Here is a 21,028-nt window from a genome sequence, read left to right as displayed (position 1 = left end):
TTTTATGCATAATTTCTTTTCACACGGCAGGCATGAGTTTTTAAATTTTTTACCTCTTTTATTTGTGCTAATATAATAAGTTTTTCGTTATCTTATTCGTCAAATATAATAGTATTATTAGTCTTATATATAATAGTAAAGTAATATAGTATGCAATTATTGGTTTTAAATTATTGTTCTTGCGTTAAATATGATTCTTTCGATTTCTCATCAAGAACGGTATATTTTCACTTAGATTTTTTGTTTTCTCATTTGCAAACGAAAATATCATCAACTGATTACGATTTTTCTGTTACACATTCTCCCTATATTCCCTCGATCGCAGGATATGATACCGCGATTGCAGCCGTCCACCTGTCTAAGTTAAAATATAGTGAATCTATACCGGCCTAAAGCCTAAGCCCACCCAACCCAATATACCCTCAGAATCCTCCTAAAGTCACTCCCCACTCCTATAAGAAGAAGCAGAGCTAACAGAACGAAGCAAGGAAAATAAAAAAAACAATTACGGAACAAAGAAAACGCCCACATACATGTGTGAAGCTCTCAAGAACAGCTACCGACTGTTCGAGGAGATCGGCCGCGGCAAGTTCGGCGCAGTCTTCCGCTGCTTCTCCCCGATCAAGGACGAGTTCTATGCGTGCAAGATCATTGACAAGAGCGTCCTCGTAGATCCGACGGACCGCGAGTGCCTCGACAATGAGCCCAAGGTCATGACCCTGCTGTCTCCCCACCCCAACATTGTCCAGGTCTTCGACGTGTTCGACTCGGAGGATTCCCTCTGCATGGTCACCGAGCTCTGCGAGACGGAGACCCTCTACGACCGCGTGGTCCACCGCATTTTCTCAGAGGCTGAGGCAGCTTTGGTCGCGAAGCAGCTCTTGCAGGCTCTAGCGCACTGCCACAGGCTTGGGGTCGTCCACCGGGACATAAAGCCGGAGAACCTGCTGTTTGACGCACTCGGTAACCTCAAACTGGCAGACTTCGGGTCCGCTGTCTGGTCCCAGGGAGGGCAGCCGATCGAGGGGATTGTTGGCACGCCCTATTATGTGGCTCCGGAGGTCTTGATGGGGAGGATGTACCGTGATAAGGTCGACGTGTGGAGCGCCGGTGTGATCTTGTACATAATGCTTTCCGGGGTTCCTCCCTTTTACGGCGAGTCGGCTGAGACAATTTTCGAGGCGGTGGTGAGAGGGAACCTGAGGTTCCCGCCAAAGCTCTTCAGATCGATCTCGCCAGAGGCTAAGGATTTGATGCGGAAGATGATCTGCCGCGATGTTTCGAAGAGGATATCAGCAGAGCAGGCCCTGAGTAAGCCTCTCCTTTCTCCTTTCCTATATTCAACTTGCTTTTCTATCCAATTTCGATCTGTCCAATTGATGCTTATATGGTTCCGGGAAAAAAACTATATTGTATGAGCCATGCCCAGTACATTAATTCCGGGTTGCTACAGCGGAGCAACGCATTCTTTATGAAACATCATGCTCTCCGCATTTCAATCGATGAATAAGGAAATTGTGAAAAATTAACAAATCCTTTCGCATAACTACCAAACTCACTTTTCGTGTAGTCTACCCATACTCTCAATGTCCATCGGCACGGTTAACTAATTCGAATGCTAACGACTTCTCGGTCCGTTGCAGGGCATCCATGGATACTGAGCGGAGGAGAAACAAGTCCACTGCCTGATGGAACCTGAAAATGGCACTGCCCCCAGCATCAGCAAATCAGTTTTTTTTTTTTTTTTTTTTTTTTCCCCCAGCACATTCCTCTTTTCTTTTTGGGGTCTCTGACTGTAAATATTGCTGCTGTTTCTGTGGACTCTATCGAAGAGGCTTATATTTACAGATGGATCTTTATGTGTTTATATGGAGAATCTGAGACTGTAGATACATATAGTAGTGACTGGTGACTTATCTTACCTTGTTATGTTACATATGAGTGTTCCTTTAGCCATGTAGTCTTAAATCCTTATCCCGAGTGAATGAATCTCTTTACCCCGGTGCAGTCGGTCGACTCAGTTCTCTTCGTATAATTCGATGACGGCCTCACATCAACAAAACTGTGCACCCTCGCCGAAGCGCTCTACATACATGCACCTGTCTATTTTTGTAATCCAAACCTTCACCTTTCCGCGGAAGCATATCGAAAGTTGCAGTATGTGCCGTAAAGTACCGTTCCACTAATTACACTCTCAAGTTGTTGGATTCCCCCCGTGCTACTGAGCGGTCCAATGAGTCATTTTCGGTCGGTCAGTTAAAATAACCTAACCCTCGTGTATCGCATTCAAAGTCGTGGTTAGGTCGAGAGTTTCGTTCGGAAGACCTCAAATCAAAATTTGGTACCTCCATATATAAATGTTTTCTTGTCTATGTTCTACTGTTAATTTCCCTCTTTTTAGGAGAAAAAGGACAGTGTGAGGTTACTGTGTTTGTCACCGATCCAATTTGCTATATAGATTCTGCAGCACCAAACTTTAGGGAGAATCACCAAAGTGCACTAGAGTTCACAGCATATTCGTTGGATTATCCCCTTCTTTTGCAGAAAAAGATGGAAAAGATGATGTTCCGACAGAAGCCACGGATACGACACGTTTTCGTGCTACTGGCGATCATGTCCCCCCTCGAAAGATTTCCTTTTGAGTCATCCATTGTTGCCGCTCCTGTTACAGTTTTATCGAGATTTGCACGCGGTCGATGCTTGCAATTGATGCTGCCCGTGAAATTTGTCCGGGGGAGGAACTGCCCCACCTTGTCACGTTTCTTGGAAGCAAGCACAGTGCCATTGATTGACAGTCCAAAACGGTTGCTTTCCAGTGATTTTGAGTGTCAACGAACAGTTTGAAAAGACTAAGGAATCTTTCATGCGGAGGCAAAGTTTTTTTCATCCCAAGACATTGGAAACGACAAGCATGAATAATTGGACACACTCCAAGTGGGAAGATGGTGGGGGCGGTTTAATCCAACATTATCTAATAGTGAAGGGACTCAAGTACCGTACCAGTATGTACCACTCAATTTTCCGTTTGGAAATGTATTAGCAAAACTGGTAAAGTGAGATTCCGTCGACTCATCTTGATATCTTATCATATTTCTTCCTCTCAACTGTTCTATTTAGAGTGCGTTATTCGCATAAATAACTTACTTATGCTGGCCACGTGGAATTATATATTCTGCAGATGAATGAGAACTCGGAGTTAGGCAGAGATTCCGCACATGAACCTTTGTGGCTGATGGGATGATACATGTTGATTGATCAAAGAATCGATCGATTAAACTAATGACGTCCTCATCGGTCGTATGTGGCAAGGAATCCAACTTTATTTCTGATCCGCTGCTTTATTAGGGAGCTTAACCTTCTATCTTCTCCCCCGTGTCCTTTACAATTATAGCGTGAGCTTTTAATTAGATCGTTCGAAAATCCAATTGTGATCGTGGGAAGAGACCGACTAGGATGAAATGAAGACGGAGTATGTTACAGAACAGCTATTTGCATCGGCTTTTAAAATAATGGACCTGAGGGAGGGTAACAACGGGCGCATGTTGTATTTGGCCATTGTTTGTTGACAACATTATTGGTTCTAAAGTTGCAGGAATCATATGGTATGAAAAATAAATAATACATAGTTGCAGCACTTACCATGGTTGATGCTTAATCGATTTGTCTAGACGTTTGTTCGAGCTTCAGATTCCAAACTTAAAAGGCGCTATTGCACGAATACAGTCAAATTGCTTCGTCATTCAAATTAGTTCCTTTTTGTTGTCCTCCATAATCGCGCTCGAAAGAATTCAGAACCTTAACAAAGACACCAAAAAATTTGAGGATCAATTGAAGTACAGAAGCACCTTTCAATGACGGTTTTCTCCTTTTCCAGTATAACCAAACCTCACCAATAACAGAAGACAGAAGCAGTAAATGCTTTCAGAATATCATTCCAATCCAATCACCAGTTACAACTCGACTCGTATAGAGAGTGATCCAAAGCAAGGGGGAAAGAACTGATGTTCAAGCGGCATTCTTCCTCTAAATTAAATCGCAAATATCGGAAATTTTATGTGTATAAGAGGAAAGAGATGACAGCCTTCATGAAAGCCCGACTTTTACGTGAAGGGAGGGAAACTATCTCTATGTACTAGTTTCTGATACGTACCTCCTCACTTTTATACATCTAGAGCATATGTTTGTGAACCTATGTATAGGTGCCCTCCATTAACTGGTCCATTAGCCCGACTGTTTTCATGTTTTTCCAATATATTTTGCTGGTCGTCTTCATCTGCTTACCCAGTTCTCATGCTCTGGAACCAAGAATCGACTGCAGAAAGAAAGGGAACGAAAGCACATGAGACGTATGAACATCCGGGAAGAAACGGAAGTACCAATAAATTGACAAGAAAGATGATGTGCTTGAAGCATGGTTGCAGGTAAATGGACCTCCAACATGAACTTGGGGCCTCGGGAGTCCAAATTGCCATCCATTAGCATGCAAAACAATCACACAATGACCATCATACAACTAAATATGCTGCCACGTAATAACTTGGGCCTCCAATTATAATAGACCCCTGTCTTTAAGAGTCCGACAAAGTTGGCCTTCTTCGTACCAAACTTGATATAAGTTCATCAATCAGCGTTCAGGAAACACTAGTTCAATGTACAAGGTGAACTAGAAGGGTAGATAGCTCCACAACACCTCTTGAGACCGTCAAGGTCTAGCAAAATTTACTATCAGGGTCGAAACTTTGTGACCTCGTCTAACTTTCTTTAATTATATCAACTAGTGATCGCGCTAGACAAATGACCTTATGAAACAATAGAAGGCATTAGAAAGAGGATCACGAAGATTAAGAACTGAATGCATCGGAGCTGCTGAGCAAGAAAGGAAAACCAAATACTGCTACTATGTATATAGCAATTCTTTGTACAAGAAAACATGCATTTACCTTCACCCCAGCCGGTAAATTTCCGGGTTTAGCTGTAACTGTGCTTCCAAAAGAGGTCATTGATGGAGAATTCAGAGGCGTTCCAGCAGTTGAGCCACCAAAGTTGGGCTTGGGCTTTTTATCCCCAGGCTTTAGTATTTGGAAGGAGCACATTAGTGTCTCATCAACACCCATCATTGCCCCAGCATTGTCAAACTCCCCACAATAATTAGGAGCCGAAAATATAGTAACTAGCTGCCTGTCAGCAAAGAACTCATATCCGTCCTCAACTACCTGCACACGGAGTTAAGAAACAATTTCGTAAGTTGAAGCAGAAGGACTAAGCATTTTATATTTATGTCTTATTCTCGGACGTAAAATCATGGGCTCCAAAATATGGACCCATTTTTAAAAGTGATGCAAATGAATGTCCTGCAGCTTGCGTTTTCAGTTTTAGTCATATTTTGGGCCACCAATTGGATTCTCCACAACCCTCCAAGTTGACATAATGTTGAATTTTATTTACTATTCCTAATTCTAGTAGTGCTAAAATTGATCAAACTAAAAATCAATTGAAACCTGGTGGGCCCGGCATATGAGATCCAAATCATGCTTCTCAAGAAACTCTGTCACCACATCTGCTCCAAAAGTGTACGAAACCCCTCTATCATTCAAACCCCATCCCTTTGCATCTTTATTGGGATCTGACCAAAGAAGGTCACAGAGGAGACCTGTCTCTGGCACGTCAGTGGGTCTTTGCATATTTCTGATTTGGTCCAGATCGTGCAAGTCAGGGGAAAGGCCACCGTGCATGCACAATATCTTCTCATCAATCAAGGCTGCCACTGGAAGGCAGTTAAAACTGTCCGAGAATGTCTTCCACAGCCGGACATTAAACCTTCTCTTGCACTCATCATAAAACCCGTAGATACGATTCACAGAAGCACATTCATGGTTTCCCCTCAGTAGGAAAAAGTTCTCGGGGTACTTTATCTTGTAGGCAAGGAGCAAGCATATAGTCTCAAGACTCTGCTTGCCACGGTCCACATAGTCCCCCAAAAACAGGTAGTTCGTCTGAGGAGGTAACCCATTGTACTCAAAAAGCCTCAGGAGGTCAGAATATTGACCATGAACATCACCTGAAATCAGTAGAGAAACGGAATCCCATCATGAGCATACCCAGATCGTCATATGATGAGGAGCCGGAACACGATAATTCAATGCAAATGAACAAAATTGGCTACAAAAACGAATCACTGCTACCACACATCAAGCTTATCAGGCACACAATGACTGATTATCGCAACACTCTGAATCATACCATGTAAGCTGCAGTCCCCCAGAGAGCTATAACATGGAGACTCAATGGTGGAAGCATACAAAAGCAGCTCAACGACGATAACAAAATTCGTCAGACAACGGAAGAATCTATGAAGAAACCATCAACGTCCACTACCAGGTATCAGAGAAGCTTCTAGAACAGGCTAATCAACGAAACCCTACAGCACTCCCGAAATCGCTCCAACCAGCGGCTCAATTCGATACAATTCAACGTGGGAAGGATCTGAAACGAGTGAAAGCAAGCAGCGTACCACAAATCTTAATGGGAGCTTCGAGCTCCAGCAGACTGGGCTGCCGCATGAAGATGTCCTTGGAGACGAGGCAGAGCTGCCGAATCTCCGACTCCGAGAGCTGGACCTGCTTCCCGGGCCGGCCGCGGACCTCCAGCAGCCGCTTGATGACGTCATCCAGCAACGCTTGCTCCATCAACGACGTACAGCGTCAAGCTCAAGCCACAAGGATCGGAGGACGGATTGAGTTCAAACCGATCGAGAGCTTGAAGAGGATGAAGAAGAAGAGGAGGAGGAGGAGGAAGGAAACAGAGGAAGAAGACGGAGGGGGAGGGACGGCGGTGGAGGGGAAGCAGAGGGACGGCGTTGTCGATTTATGGATGGAGGGAAGTGCGCTTTGGCGGTCGAAGAGATTCATGCGAAAGCATTTGGCGTCTTCCTTTTCTCCATTGTTGCAATTGAAAAACCGGAAGGGAACGGAAGGGATGGAAGATTTTTTCTGATTTATTTTATTTTTATTTAATTTTATTTTTGGTCTTTTGGCTAAGTCAACGTCAACTACTGATTGAACGAGCAATCAACAATTCTGTTTTACGTAATTTTATTAGAAAATTACGGTGCACTCCCTAAACTATGGGGATAAGGACATCTTTACCCCCCCAAACTTTACTCTAGTGATAGTGACTAGAGGTCTCATATCATATTATTGAAATTTTTGTCATAATTATCCGACTAAAATTAGAGAATTATAAAATACGGCTAACGTTCTTATGTATTTATGAATATATTCATATCATGACTCCTATAACAGCGTGAATGAATTGGCTTTATTTGCTAAAAAAATCGAAATTTCAATGAGAACATACTTGGTTTATCTTTAGGATTGGCCTCACTACATTGAAAAGGCCTGATTGGGACATTTTTGGAGTGATCGAGTATATACATAGACATCCAAGGCCGGATGAGGGCATCTTTATAATTGTCCATGGGTATCTACATATTACCAATAAAGGTTATTTGTACTGTCAAGTCCCATAATGAAGTGGGTCTAGAGGTAATAATCTCTTATTTTATTAATATCATTCAGATTCAGATAATTTTTAAAGAATACAGCGACTCAAATTCACATTACAAAGCTTTTGGTAGAGCTTTGCTAATTGACTGATTTTGAAATAGTAAATCAAATCAAACCATATTAAAAAATATAGTATTTAACCATTTCAAGAAAGGGGTGACATTTCCTCCAAAATGGCAAGAATCACGTGCCGACCCCATCAAATCTTTGCCCACGATTGTGATCAGAATTTTCAGGGATGCCACTGTCGTCTCCTCGGAGAAGACCGAAATTTTCACGCACGCTTGCCCTTTTCCTGTTCCAGAGCAGACACCCAATTTCCTTGAGGATTCTCGACGGCCGACAGCGACGATGAAGGGCAGAAACCATGGGAACTTCACGAACCCATGCCTTACCATGCACCAGCCTTGGGCTTCCCTGCTCGTTTATGGGATCAAACGAATCGAGGGCCGCTCTTGGCCTGCTCCGATCAGAGGTCTGAACCCGAACACCCCAGAATCCTTCTCTCTCTTGGTGCCGTCTTCTTCGACAATTATTTGCTTAATTTGTTTAGCCTTGTAAGTTCATAGAGCAAGTAAAGTAAACCTCTTTTAAGCTTTTTGGCATCAAAGTTGTAATCATTGCACGTAGAGCTTCTTATGTAATGTCCATGGAGCTGGGAGTGAGTGTTGATGATCTTATGCTGGTTTCGGTTCGCAAGTGTTTTTCTCTCCTGGGTTATGCTTGATCTCTGCTAGTTGAATCCAAGGTTGTGGAACATGAAAAAGTTCAAAGCTTTGTTAAGCTCATCCGTGGTTGACAGTCCGTACGTATTAATGGAAGATGGGGAATGTGAAAAGCTTATTATTTGTCGTGTCCTTTTAACTGAAAGTTTTCCTTAGTAGTGGGGTTCTGCCAGTATTTGAAATATTTTTCTGTTCTGATAAGTTTTACATTTTAATGTTTATCATGGGAAGGTGGATAGAAATTTATCGAAAAGTTCCTCCTTTGTAGGTCGGCTTTGGATCCATGCTGCTAGTAAAGTACCCGATGAAGCTACAATCAAAGCAATGGAGGAATTCTACCGGGAAATATATGCAGTGGATGGTGTTACCGACCTAAAGTTTCCCGAGCACTATCCAATTTCAAGACTAATAGGTATGCAAGACCGATTTCGATGATGGATCTCAAGCTCATGAAGATGCATGTAAATTGTATTTGTACTTTCACTGTGCATCGCATGCAAATTCCAAACAGTGTTGCCGTCAGTATTCAGTGGAACTCTCGTATATCACTAGTGAAGATGTGTATCAATAGGTTAGCTTGCTGTTACTCAGGGATTTCTGCTTTAAAAGGCATCTAAAGTTTTCTTTGCACCAAAAACTTATGATGCCATCAGGATCCTCCGAAATATCAATGTTGTTCGTCCTATTTCGGGCATGAGTTCTCAAAATTTTGATGGCTCTGAATGTCTGTGATAAAGGCTGTGTAGATGTGGTTGGATGTCTCAGAGGTGAAGAGGTAGCTGCGTGGGACAAGATACCTGAAGGGGTGTGTGAACTGCCTTTCACACTTTTTTCCTTAACAATTTGACTTCTGCTATTCTGTTTGTTTGAACAATTTGTTACCTGCAGGTGAGGCTTGAGGCACAAACAGACTTTTGCTGGCTTTGTGAACGGCCACAGGTACGTACATTTGTAAAGTCTTCTACCCTGGCCAATCAACAACTCTCAGTGAGAACTCTTGTCATGGAGGATATTCTTGATTGCTTTGCCCTTCTGTGAAAAATGCAGAGACTGATAGTCCCATTTGAGATGAGAGGGTACCAGCGAGTTTATAACTTGGAAAAGAAGGTGACATCCTTTTCTGACCTACCAATTGGCAAGTTATAGCATGGTTTGCTTATAATGTGCACTTGTTTCAGATATATGATGCTGCAGTAAGGGGTCTTTCTGCAGTTGAGAGCCCATTTCCGGTGAAGTTCCCACTTCCGGACTCGCGTGATCCTTTTTCTCTAAAGCCTGGGTCATTGGCTCTCCACTACCCCGAATCTAAAGCAATGGAATTGGATACATCTTCAAGCCTAAGTGCTGCCATTGCTGGTGCACGAGCCGCTGCAACCCAGTTCTCAAAGAAGAATCAAAATACTCCATCAAACCAAGGCATATCTTATTCAGTGGGAGCAAGTCAAATTGCAAACAGCTCATTAGAAGTGGTTGAGACAACATCCTCTATTTCAGACGAAATCTCAGTTTCAGAAACTTCTTTTTTGAAGGGCAAAGAGCATATGCAACCTTCTCTTATCAATCAAAGCAGCCATGATCGTCAACCTTTCAGGACAGAGCAAAGGCCACGTCCTGTGGTGGATTCAAAGGTGAGTTGATTCTTCATCTTCAAGAATTTGATGTGTTAAGTTAGAAAATTATGTCACCTTTGATGGCAAATTTAGCTCAGTTGTGGTATATCTGAATATTTGGATGTAGTTTTTAAATCGTCGACTTCCCTCTGTAATCTTGAGCTTCTGCTGATAATGGAGTTCTGGTGGACGAAAGGCCCACTGCATGATAAGACCTTCATTATAGGAATGTTGTTCAAGTTGTCGAATAGATTATGATATGTTGGAACTTCTGTCACTTATTTGGGAAGTTTGTATTGCAATAAATGCTTGTATATTGTAATAAACTTGCCATAGCTAATCAACTCTTTTCTGACTTCGTTCATTTGCTTTCCAGATCTTTGCTGCTGCTGTAAGAGGTTTAAAACCATCGTGAATACTTGCTGTTTCATCCCATCAGTTCCGACATTACCAAAGTCGTGTAGTCGTGTACCATTACTAAATAGGTCCACAGACAATAGTTTAGTGTGAAACTTTATCCATGTAGAAATGGATCTTGTATCCCTGATTTTTTATTTCCTAACCTTATGTACAGTGTTACTTTCCGTTCCAGCCCGACCCGAAGATCAAACTTGATGTATTTTCTGCAGTCTTTTGTAAATGGTATGACTGATCCATATTCTTATATTACGTTGATGCATTGCTCCTTTTTTTTTGGCGTTGAACATCCAAAAGCATTGTTGGGCATGAGTCAATTTGTTCACCTTTCTGTGTTATTGCACATAAAAGATGCATTTGAAACCGTCGTCCTAATGCCTAGTGCAATATAACCTCGCTCGGAGATGACGATGAATTAAGCAACAACATAGGTGCAAACAAATCTTTTGTCCCAGAATGTTTTAACCCAATTTTGGCAAGAAATCTCCTGTTGCTTCTAATGCAGTGAAGAAATCAAGACAAGGGAAAATCGTAAATGATCGTATTGAAAGATGGGGCCGTGGGACCTCTGCAGCAGTTAGGCTCTGAATCTTTTATCATTGAAGAAATTTATGGTGGATCAACAAGTCGGCATTATAAATAAAATTAAAAGTTAATTACACCATATAACCTAATGTTGATACTTATTTTTAAATCTATCACAACCTTAATTTTTTTCCTGAGGTATCCTAACGTTAAAAATGAACGGAAGTTTTACGGTGGGATAAATTTAAAATCAAATTGTTAACTTTAGGATTTCCCAGGAAAAAAATCGAGATTGTGATAGATTTAAAAATAAATGTCAACGTTAGGATATATGGTTTAATTTCTTTTAAAATTAATGGCAATTCTTGAATAACGACACCTCCGGGCCAACTATTTTAATGGCTTCCAGGAAAAAGTCTCGGCAATTCCACAATTTGCAAGGAGCAGTAAAGGAAAGCTTCGACAATGGCGGCCATTATGCAGTCTCTTCTACTGTTCATGCTGATAATCTGTGGAGACGGACTCCCCTCCCCAAATCCCGGCAGCAGTTCTGTTATCTTCGCCGAGGCGCGTAAAAACAGGTCACCTCCTCCTCCTCCGACCCTTAATACACCTATCCACTATAAAAGCCCACCACCATCGCCACCGCCGCCGCCAGTTGTTCCACCTGCATCACCTGTCTAGTCATCATAACCAGGTCCACCTCCATGGCCGCCAGCTCTATCTCCAGCACATCGTTGCCGCCGATAGGGAACTTTTATTGGATAGATAGCGATTACTATCAGAAAAGTTAAGGATTGCGAGTTTCAGTCGCTTCTTTTACGCATTTGCCAATAGGATATAACAATAATTCCCAGGATAAAGGGTTCATGTTTCTGTATCTGGATACCATACATTAATCAGTATCTTTTGAGTTTACGATCATTCTGGATCAATCTAATCCTAAGAAATGTTCCATTGCATTTTGCGCTGTACAATGAATCCCATACGTTTGTTACTTGAAACCTCTCACACAGAGCTCAGCCATCATGGCCAACCTCTTTAGGCCAAAGACAGGTAATCATGCGAGCACCCGCTGACCTGGATCAACCCTCGACGTGATAAGGTGTGGCCACGTTGACCCTAGCCTAAGTTAGCTGGTGGTCAATGGTAGATATTGCTGCCGGTCCATAATGGCTGCGGCTCTTGGAAAAGCCCTTGCGTTGAATATTTGTGGGCTTTCACCCGCTCCAGTTTGTGGGTGACAATTAATTGGTGCGTTTGGATTGAGAGTTGAGTTGAGTTGAGTTTTGGTTTTAATTGATTTGTATACTTCGTTTGATTTCACAGTTAAAATCACAAAAATTTTAACTTTAACTTTAACTCAACACACTATATAATCATTTATCATTTTCCACAATCAAAATCAAAATTACTTTAACTTTGAAATCAAACGCACCAGTAATGATTGTATTGTTGAATTATGAGAAAAAGTATGAAAAAATAATAAATAATTGAGAGAAAATAATGATTAAGTAATGATTGTGTTGTTGAATTGTGAAAAAGTAATGAATAGTTGAGAGAATTTAATATTAAAAATTAAATTAAATGATTAAAAATATTTAAAAAATAAAAAAAGTAATGATTGTGATGTTGAATTGAAGATAAGTGGAGTTGAGTTGAACATTATTTATAAAACAAACATAACCTTGAAGTTTTGGTCTGCACAACTCTCATGTGATCAGTCGCTTGACCATCAAATCATGAATTTTGTTAAGTTGAAAATTGATCTTACCTTAACCATATGATTAAAGGAGAGAATCCAGTTAAATGCAGAACGCGAAAAAGTAAGTTTCATCTTTGGTAGTTGAACTTAAATGTTGCAGAACGTGAAGAAGTTGAGAGCTTTGTCCAGCTTATTCATGGTTGATCGTTCACAGCTTCAGGAAAAGTTGGGAGAGAGAAAAGCTTCTTACTTTATGTGTCCCTCTAACTGAAATTGCTCCTTAGAAGAGGATGCAATGCAAGTATTTTTTCGATAATCTGACGGAAGAATGAAGCAGTACTGCAAATTTTTCCGTTCGGATTAGATTTCAGTTTTCATACTTTGTAGGTCGGCTTTGGATCCATGCTGCCAGTAAAGTACCTGATGAAGCAACCATCAAAGCAATGGAGGAATACTCTGAGCCGTTGGCTTCCGACTACCCCGAAACTAAAATCTGTGAAATTGGATAAATCTTCTAGTCTCAGTGCTGCCATAGCAGGTGCACGAGCCACTGCAACTCACTTCTCAAAGAAGTGTCAAAGTACTACAAGCCAAGGCGTGTCTTATTCGATGAGAGCAATTCGACCTGAAAACAGCTTGTCGAAAGAAGTTGAGACAACCTTTATCCCAGATGAAATCTCCGTTGCAGGAACTTCTGTTTCAAAGAGCAAAGAGCGGACCCAACCATCTCTTATCAATCAAAGCAGCGGTGATGGAAAACCTTTCAGGACAGAACAAAGGCCACATCCTGTGGTGGCTTCGAAGGGGTGTCGATTCTTTATCTTCAGGAGTACGAACATTTTGGTAAATCTTTAGTTGGAATATTACGTCACAGTGCTCAGCACCATTGACATGTTTGTGTAGTGTCGAGCTACAACTGATAATGAAGTTTTGGTGGAAGAAAAGCTCCAGTGCATGATAAATGGATCTTCATCATATGAATGTTGCTCAAGTTTATCGTATAGGTCATGATATGTAGGAACTGCTGGCAGTTACCAGAAGTTTGGATTGCGGGGTAAGCTTGTAAATCGTAATAAGCTTGCCATAGCTAATCAACTCTTTGCTGACTTTGTTCATCTGCTTTCCAGATCTTTGCTGCTGCTGTAAGAGGGTTAAAGCCATCATGAACAATTGTTTTTTCTCCCCATCATTTCCGACATTACCGAAGCGTACCATTACTAACTAGGACTACAGACAATAGTTTAGTGTGAAATCTTATATTATCCATGTAGAAATGGATCTTGTATCCTTGTTTTTTTACTTCCAAACCTTTTGTACAGCGTCTTTAATTTCCAGCCCAACCTGAAGATCAAACTTGATGTATTTTCTGCAGTCTTAGTGCCCAGAGCAATATAACCTGGTGCAGAGATGACAATCGATCGAGCAATTACATAGGTGCAAACGAATTGTCCCGGAATGTTTTAAAGCGATTTTGGCAAGAAATTTGCCGTTCTTTCTAATGCAATGAAGAAATCGATACAGGGGTGACGTAAAAGATCTGATTTAATGATTGCATCGTGTGACCTCTGCAGCAGTTAGCCTCTGAATCATTGTTATCAAATAACTTTTAGGTGGATCAACATGTCAGCGTTCAAGATAAAATAAATAGCAATTCCCGACTAATGAAACCTCCGGGCCAAGTACTTTAATGGCAGGCAGCTTGCAAGGCAGCCTAGGAAAGCTTTAGCTTTGACGATGGCAGCCATTCTGCAGTCTCTTCTACTTACTGTTCGTACTGATTATCTGTGGAGAGTGGAGATGGACTCCTATCCCCCAATTCTGGCAATGGTGCCGTTGTCTTCACCAATGCATATACCGGTGTGAACCGGCTCCAGGGATCACCTCCTCCTCCGTCTCCTGCCTTTAGTCATCGTATTCACTATCTGAAAAGCTCACCACTAAAACCACCGCCACCGCCATCACCATCACCAGCATCTACACGTCCTGCCACCTCCCATGTTGCCTGTCTGGTCATCACCACCAGGTCCACCAACACTGCTGCCAGCTCTATCTCCAGCGCCTTGACCGCAGTAGGGGGCTTCCATTAGATACATTCCTATAGGAAAAAATAAGGATTCCGAGTTCTGTCTGTTTACTATACGCTTGTGCCATCAGGATATAACAATAATTCCCTGAATGAAGAGTTTATATTTCTGTTATCAGGCCGATATCATCCATTATATCAGTATCTTTTGAGTTTCCTAATTCTTCTGGATCAAGTTAATCATATGATGTTTGAATTAGCATGGGCTCTCAGTCACCGCCTCATTATGGTAGAGGTGGATCCGGAGCTCGTCAAGGGAAACGCTACTTATAACTCTCATATTTCCTCATTGGTACGTTCAATTCGCGACCTGCTAGCTGAGGCATGGCAAGTTCAAGTTTATGCACACTCTCATGGAAGGTTAATGCGTATGCTTTGCAGACTGACTTGCTCGGAACTTACTCGATCTTTCGTAAGGCCTTTTCATTCTCCAGCAGAAGGCATTCATGGCCTTCTCTTTTGCGATTTCACAGGGTCTCCATGCCGCTTTAGTGTAGTCTGACTTCTATCGGCCTTCAGGCCCCTTTTCCACCGGGGAAAAAAAAATCATGTCATGTTCGAGGCATTTTGCGCTGCACAATGAATCCGCTACAATTCTTTAATTGTAACTAGTTGAGTCGACCATGGGGCATCACAGGCAAGACGGAACTTGTGAGGCAGAGCTCAGTCACCGCCCGACCTGGACCAATGTGGCCAAAGTACCCTCGATGTGATGAGGTCTGGTTAGCTAGGTTGACCCCATCGAAGTTGGCCGCAGCGGCCATGGGTACTAGATGCTGATGGACCATAGTGGCAGTGGCTCATGAAAAGGCTCTAGCCCTGAACAGTTGTGGGCTTTCACTGATTGGAGTTCTGGGGACGGTCAATTGGACTGTCAATGGGGGCCATGTGATCAGTCGTCTGACCATGAAATCATTAATTTTGGTTAAGAGGAAATTAACCTTACCTTTAGTATGTATGATTAAAGGAAAGGGAGTCCAGTTTTCGTGTCGTGCCACTTGGGCTGCATAATTTGCTCATAGAAAGCTCCGAATAGGAGACATGCACGTGAAAAAGATTGTAGAGCGATCTTTGACTAGTTATTTTATGACGAACGTGCTCAATAATATGCTCAAGTATATTCGCGAAATTCATCATATTTTCTGACCATCAATATCAATAGAGCAAAAGCAAAGACTTGTGTTGTTTCTTTTATTTTTATTTTTCCTTTGTTAAATCTCTGTTCATGTCAGTTTATGGGAAGGTCCAAAACAGCCGTCAAGAACAAAGGAAATATAAGTCACACTTCACACTATTGCAATCGGATTAAAGAAAAAGACGGAAAGTTTTCCTTGTCCCCCTAATTTCCACGATTTTATATTAATTATGAAAATACTGTAAAAGAAAAATCCAAATTGGAAGAGCGGTCCCATGCAATAGCAAGTGGCCAAAGAGAAACTTCAGCACTCGAATTATCTCCCTCGGATTTTTACAAAATAAATTTCGAAAACAAAAGATTATCCGAAGAACAACACACTCGTATCTTAAAAGACGGAGGGCCATGAAATTTCTGACATGTTCGTGTAATCACGAGCTATGACGGACTGATAATGACATTTTTGGTGGAAAAAAAAGCCCCAGTACGCATAAATTAGATCAATGCAGTGAAGGCTTGTAAATTGTAATAAGCTTACCCATGTAGATATGGACCTTGCATCCCTGATATTTTTTAGGTCCTAACCTTGTGTACAGTGGTCCGTGTTCCGGCCTGGCCTGAAGATCGAACTTGATGTATTTGCTGCAGTCTCTTGCAAATGGTGTGACCAATCCATATTCTTATGTTACGGACACGCAGTCGTTTGATTCCAGAATTTCATTGGCACCAAACATATGAAAACGCTGTTGGAATTGGGCATGAGTCGATCCCTTTAGCTTTCTGTTTTATTGCATCGACAATAATGTATTTGAAACCATCGTCCTAGCGCCCAGTACAATATAACCTAGTACAGATCACAACAATCAATCGTGCGAATATGTAGATGCAGACAAATCTTTCAACCCGAAACTTTAAGACCCAATTTGAGCAAGAATTTTTCCCATCCCTGCTAACACGACGAAATCGAAGAAATCGAGACGGGAAAATTTTGAAATATCATATGGAACGATCGCAACGGGGGACTGATGCAGCATTTAGTACCCTGTCTCTGAGCCTTCACCGTCAAAGAAGTTGTAGGTGGATCAACCAGTGAGGCATTCAATGAAATAAATGACAATTCTTGAGTCTTGACTGATTGGGGCCAACAGCTTTAATGGCTCCTAGGAGAGAACAAGTCTCATCTCATCAGGCCAAGACTTGCAGCAAGCAGTCCGATCCAGGAAAGCAACGAGGATGGCGGCCATCATGCAGGCTCTTGTACTGTTCATTCTGATTATCGGTGAAGACAGACTCCTCTCCCCGAGTTCCAGCAATGGTGTTGTTGCCTTCACCGAGGTACATGAGGGTGTGAATCGGGTTGACAGGATGCCGCCTCCTCCAGCCCCGATCCTTAGTCATTCTCCCCACTATAGAAGGGATGTTCCAGTCCAGCCACCGGAGCCACCGAGTGAGCCGCCACGGCCGCCACCACGGCCACCATCGGTAAATGTCTTGCCACCGCCAGTTCCTCCACATATGTCACCTGTCTGGTCATCACCACCAGGTCCGCCGCCGCCGCTGCCAGGTCTATCTCCAGCACCGCCACCACTGGTAGGGGACTTTTATTAGATAGATTACCAGAGGGAAAGTTGATCAGAATTGCGAGCTTCGGCTGTTTATTATACGCTTTTGCCATTAGGATATACCAATAATTCCCTAAATAGATGGCTCATGTTTCTGTATCTGGATGACATCCATCAATTTGTATCTCTCGAGTTTCTTTATACTGGATCAGGCTAATCATAAGACTATGTTTGATTGCGTTTTGCACTGCCCAATGAATCCCACGCGATTCTTTAATTGTAACTACTAACCAGTTGAATTGACCATGGGGCATCACTGGCAAGACGGAACCTGTTAGATGTTGTCTCAGAGCTGCTGTTTTATGTGTCGATTGATGTCTTTGAATCAGTTTGGTCAAGTCCTATTTTTAAGGGTAACTAGCTATTTTGTTTTTTGTTTTTTGTTTTGTTTTTAAAGACAAGTCTGTTCTGTTTGTTGCTAGTTTTATGGACCAAGCAGTCGGTTAAATCAACCAAAGCAATTTAATCAACCAGTCAGTTAAGTCGACCAAGCAGTTTAGTCAACCAAGCTGTTGGCTAGTGGACAAACGTGTGCTGAGGTTGTTCAGCCTTTCAATTTATTTGAGTTTGTATATATGCTATTCTCACGTCCGAATGAAGTAGTTTCCTTCCCCAAAAATTTCAGTTTTTTTCCCTTTTTGTCCAACTGATCTACGACATTGGTATCAGAAAAATTCTACAATATTGGTATCAAAGCTCCCTTGGTCTTGAGGGACTTGTGGGAGACTTGTCAGTTTGATCAAGTGACTTGTGAGATTGATTTGAGTGGTTTGTTTGCATCCACAAAAGTCAAGGAAAGATGGAGGCAGGATCGAGTGGCTTCTTAGCCATGGCTCCACCAATGTTTGATGGAGAAAACTATCAAGCCGGGGCTGTGAGGATGAAAGCTTATTTGGAGGGTTGTGACTTGTGGGAAGCTGTGGAACAAGACTATGATGTTGCTCCTCTTCCTGACAATCCAATCATGAACCAGATCAAGTATCACAAGGAAAGGATAACGAGGAAAGCAAAGGCCAATTCCTATATGTATGCTCATCTTTAGTAGAATCATGGCGTGCGAGTAAACCAAAGCTATCTGGGACTTCCTTAAAGCCGAGTATCATGATATGAGAGGATCAAAAGCATGAAAGTGCTGAATCTGATAAAAGAGTCAGAGACCATCAGAGAGTATTCTGACAGATTGATTGGCATTGCAGACAAGGTGAGAATTCTAGGCATTGACCTCTTAGACAATTAGGCTGGTGCAGAAGATCCTTGTCTCACTGCCTGAAAGGTTTAAGGCGACCATTGCCTCTTTGGAGAACGCCAAAGATCTGTCAACCATTAGGCCAGCAGAGTTGCTTAGGGCTTTGCATGCACAAGAGCAAAGGAGAATGATGAGACAAGAAGGAAGTGTAGAACTAGCTTTGCAGGCCAAAGACCAGTAGAGTTCTGGTGGAAAAGGCAAGAAGTGGAAAGGGAAGAAAGGGAATGGCAGTGCATCTGAGGTTGCTGCGAGTGAAGGAAGTACAAATGCTTCAAGTAGAAACAAAGGGGGAAGATCTCCTCATTGTCAGCACCGTGGAAGAAGGAACCATCCACACTACAAGTGTTAGAGGAAGTCTGATATAAAATGCAGAAGGTATCACAAGCTGGGACTTGCTGAAGCCATTTGCAGGGAGAAGAACACTCAGCATCAAGGTGAGGCACAAACTGCAACCCAACAAGAGGTAGACCAATTGTTTGTTGCTTCCTATTTCACCTCTTGTGCTTCAAGTGATAGTTGTCTTGTTGATAGTGGTTGTCCAAACCACATAACAAGTGATGAGAAGTTGTTTAGGGACCTTGATAGGTTAGTAACAGGAAGAGTCAGAATTGAAGATGGATGGTATATCTCTACGAAAAGGAAATGGATAGTAGTCATTGAGAGCTACACGAGTACAAAACCGATATATGAAGTTTTGTATATTCCTGAGATTGATCAGAATTTACTAAGTGTTGGTTAACTTGTTGAGAAAGATTTCAAGGTGATCGTTGAGGAGAGAAAGTGTTTGATTATTGATTCAAGTAGTCAAGAGTCATTCAAAATTAAGATGCATGGTAAAAGCTTCTTTTTGAATCCACTGGAGATTAAGCCTGATGAGCTGGTGGATGATCAACTAGTCAGAGGGACATGGTCACTTGTAGACACAGACCAGAGATGCAATGTGACTATTTTGGAAGCTATAGGATATAAAGAAGCTCAGGGAGATCAACGATGGATGGATGCAATGAAAGAGGAGCTATCCATGATTGAGAAGAACCAACTTGGGAGATGGTGGAAAAGTCTCAAGGCAGGAAGGCAATCGGAGTCAAGTGGGACTTTAGGACAAAACTAAATCATGATGGCTCAGTGAACAAAAGCAAAGCCAGACTAGTGGCGACTTTTGTTTTCTTAAATGGTGTCATTCAAGATGAGATTTATGTTGAGTAGCCAGAAGTTTTTCATGTACCAAGACAGGAGGAGAAAGTCTATGGACTGAAGGAGACTCCTAGAGCTTGTTACAGCAAAATGGATGAACATTTGCTGAACTTAGGCTATGGAAAAAGCTTGAGTGAATCAACACTCCATGTTATCGGGGCTTATTCTAACATGGACCAAACACTTCAAGGTCAAGTATTATTTTCTTCGAGAAGTGCAGCAAAGTGAAGAAGTGAAGCTAGTGCACTGCAGAATAGAAGACCAACCGGCATACATTTTCATCAAGTATTTTCAAGTTGGAAGGTTCGAGCTATTAGAGGAGAAGATTGAAGTTTGCAGTAGCATCTAATCCAAGGAGGAGTATGTTAGATGTTGTCTCAAAGCAGCTGTTCTATGTGTCTTTTGTGGACCAAGCAGTTGGTTTAGTCAACCAAGAAGTTTAGTCGACCAGGCAGTTTAGTCGACCGAGCAATTGGTTAGTGGACAGATGTGTGCTGAGGTTGTTTAGCCTTTCAATTTCTTTGAGTTTGTATATATGCTATTCTCACGTATGAACGAAGGAGTTCTCTTCCCCGAAAATTCCATTTTTTTTTTCCTTTTTGTCCACCTGATCTACAACTTTGGTATCAGAGCAAAAATCAACGATAGAACCTTCAGTGAGGCAGAGCTCAGTCACCGTCTAGCCACTTTAGGCCCAAGACATGGACTCCCTGACCTGGACCGACATGGTCGAACCCTCAACATGACTAGGTCTGGCTAGGTTGACCCCCATGAAGTTAACCGGCGGCCATGGGCTCCGTGGATGCGGGTGGCCCATAATGGCCGTGGCTTATGGAAAAGCCCTTGCATTGAACAATTGTGGGTTAGTTCCACTGCTTGGAGTTTCTGGGGACGGTCAATTGGACAATCAATTGGGATTTTGACTCCACATGTCTCATGTGATCAGTCGATTGACCAAGAAATCATGAATTTTGGTGAGGTGAATATTGACCTTACCTTAGCATATGATTAAAGGTGGGTGAGTCCATTCTATCGTGCCACTTGGGCTGCACTTGACAAAAAGGTAGACGTGAGAGGGACTCTTTCGCATGTACATGGCTCGTAAAAAGTTTCAAGCGAGCTATATGCACGTGATAAGATCGTAAAGTGATATTGGACTATTTATTTTAGGATGAACGAAATTAATTACACTTACGATTTC

At 42.1% G+C, this 21,028-nt stretch overlaps 5 protein-coding genes across 6 annotated transcripts; 4 read left to right on the top strand and 1 right to left on the bottom strand.

The window, feature by feature from the left end:
- Positions 1 to 460: 460 nt before the first annotated feature.
- On the top strand, positions 461 to 2,007 carry LOC116207322 (phosphoenolpyruvate carboxylase kinase 2). Of its 2 annotated transcripts, XM_031540230.1 has the most exons (3): positions 461 to 1,311; positions 1,644 to 1,710; positions 1,756 to 2,007. In XM_031540230.1, exons 1-2 carry the CDS (start codon positions 534 to 536, stop codon positions 1,697 to 1,699), a joined length of 834 nt encoding a protein of 277 aa, XP_031396090.1. In that variant the 5' UTR covers positions 461 to 533; the 3' UTR covers positions 1,700 to 1,710; positions 1,756 to 2,007. The 2 variants fall into 2 exon arrangements, with proteins under 2 accessions (XP_031396090.1, XP_031396089.1); XM_031540229.1 differs by having other exon boundaries at positions 463 to 1,311; positions 1,644 to 2,007.
- A 1,827-nt stretch (positions 2,008 to 3,834) lies between these two features.
- LOC116207320 (serine/threonine-protein phosphatase PP1-like) lies at positions 3,835 to 6,968 on the bottom strand. The gene is made up of 4 exons (XM_031540227.1): positions 6,512 to 6,968; positions 5,499 to 6,058; positions 4,941 to 5,213; positions 3,835 to 4,312 (listed from the first exon to the last, which is right to left on the bottom strand). The coding sequence occupies exons 1-4, from the start codon at positions 6,684 to 6,686 to the stop codon at positions 4,289 to 4,291; spliced, it is 1,032 nt and encodes a 343-aa protein (XP_031396087.1). The 5' UTR covers positions 6,687 to 6,968; the 3' UTR covers positions 3,835 to 4,288.
- An 828-nt stretch (positions 6,969 to 7,796) lies between these two features.
- On the top strand, positions 7,797 to 10,590 carry LOC116207321. Its single transcript, XM_031540228.1, has 7 exons — positions 7,797 to 8,040; positions 8,559 to 8,702; positions 9,028 to 9,095; positions 9,179 to 9,229; positions 9,338 to 9,397; positions 9,469 to 9,918; positions 10,277 to 10,590. Exons 1-7 carry the CDS (start codon positions 7,917 to 7,919, stop codon positions 10,313 to 10,315), a joined length of 936 nt encoding a protein of 311 aa, XP_031396088.1. The 5' UTR covers positions 7,797 to 7,916; the 3' UTR covers positions 10,316 to 10,590.
- A 6,408-nt stretch (positions 10,591 to 16,998) lies between these two features.
- LOC116208941 (leucine-rich repeat extensin-like protein 3) lies at positions 16,999 to 17,373 on the top strand. The gene has a single exon (XM_031542518.1). The coding sequence runs from the start codon at positions 16,999 to 17,001 to the stop codon at positions 17,371 to 17,373; it is 375 nt and encodes a 124-aa protein (XP_031398378.1).
- Positions 17,374 to 18,186: 813 nt separating this feature from the next.
- Positions 18,187 to 19,744, top strand: LOC116208940. The gene is made up of 5 exons (XM_031542517.1): positions 18,187 to 18,413; positions 18,501 to 18,588; positions 18,635 to 18,810; positions 19,006 to 19,304; positions 19,386 to 19,744. The coding sequence occupies exons 1-5, from the start codon at positions 18,187 to 18,189 to the stop codon at positions 19,742 to 19,744; spliced, it is 1,149 nt and encodes a 382-aa protein (XP_031398377.1).
- The last annotated feature ends 1,284 nt before the right edge of the window (positions 19,745 to 21,028 follow it).

Source organism: Punica granatum, chromosome 5 (genome assembly GCF_007655135.1).
Source record: "Punica granatum isolate Tunisia-2019 chromosome 5, ASM765513v2, whole genome shotgun sequence".
In the NCBI taxonomy this organism is placed as follows: domain Eukaryota; kingdom Viridiplantae; phylum Streptophyta; class Magnoliopsida; order Myrtales; family Lythraceae; genus Punica; species Punica granatum.
Note: the sequence above shows the minus strand (reverse complement) of the source record. Positions and strands in the feature narration are given on the sequence as shown.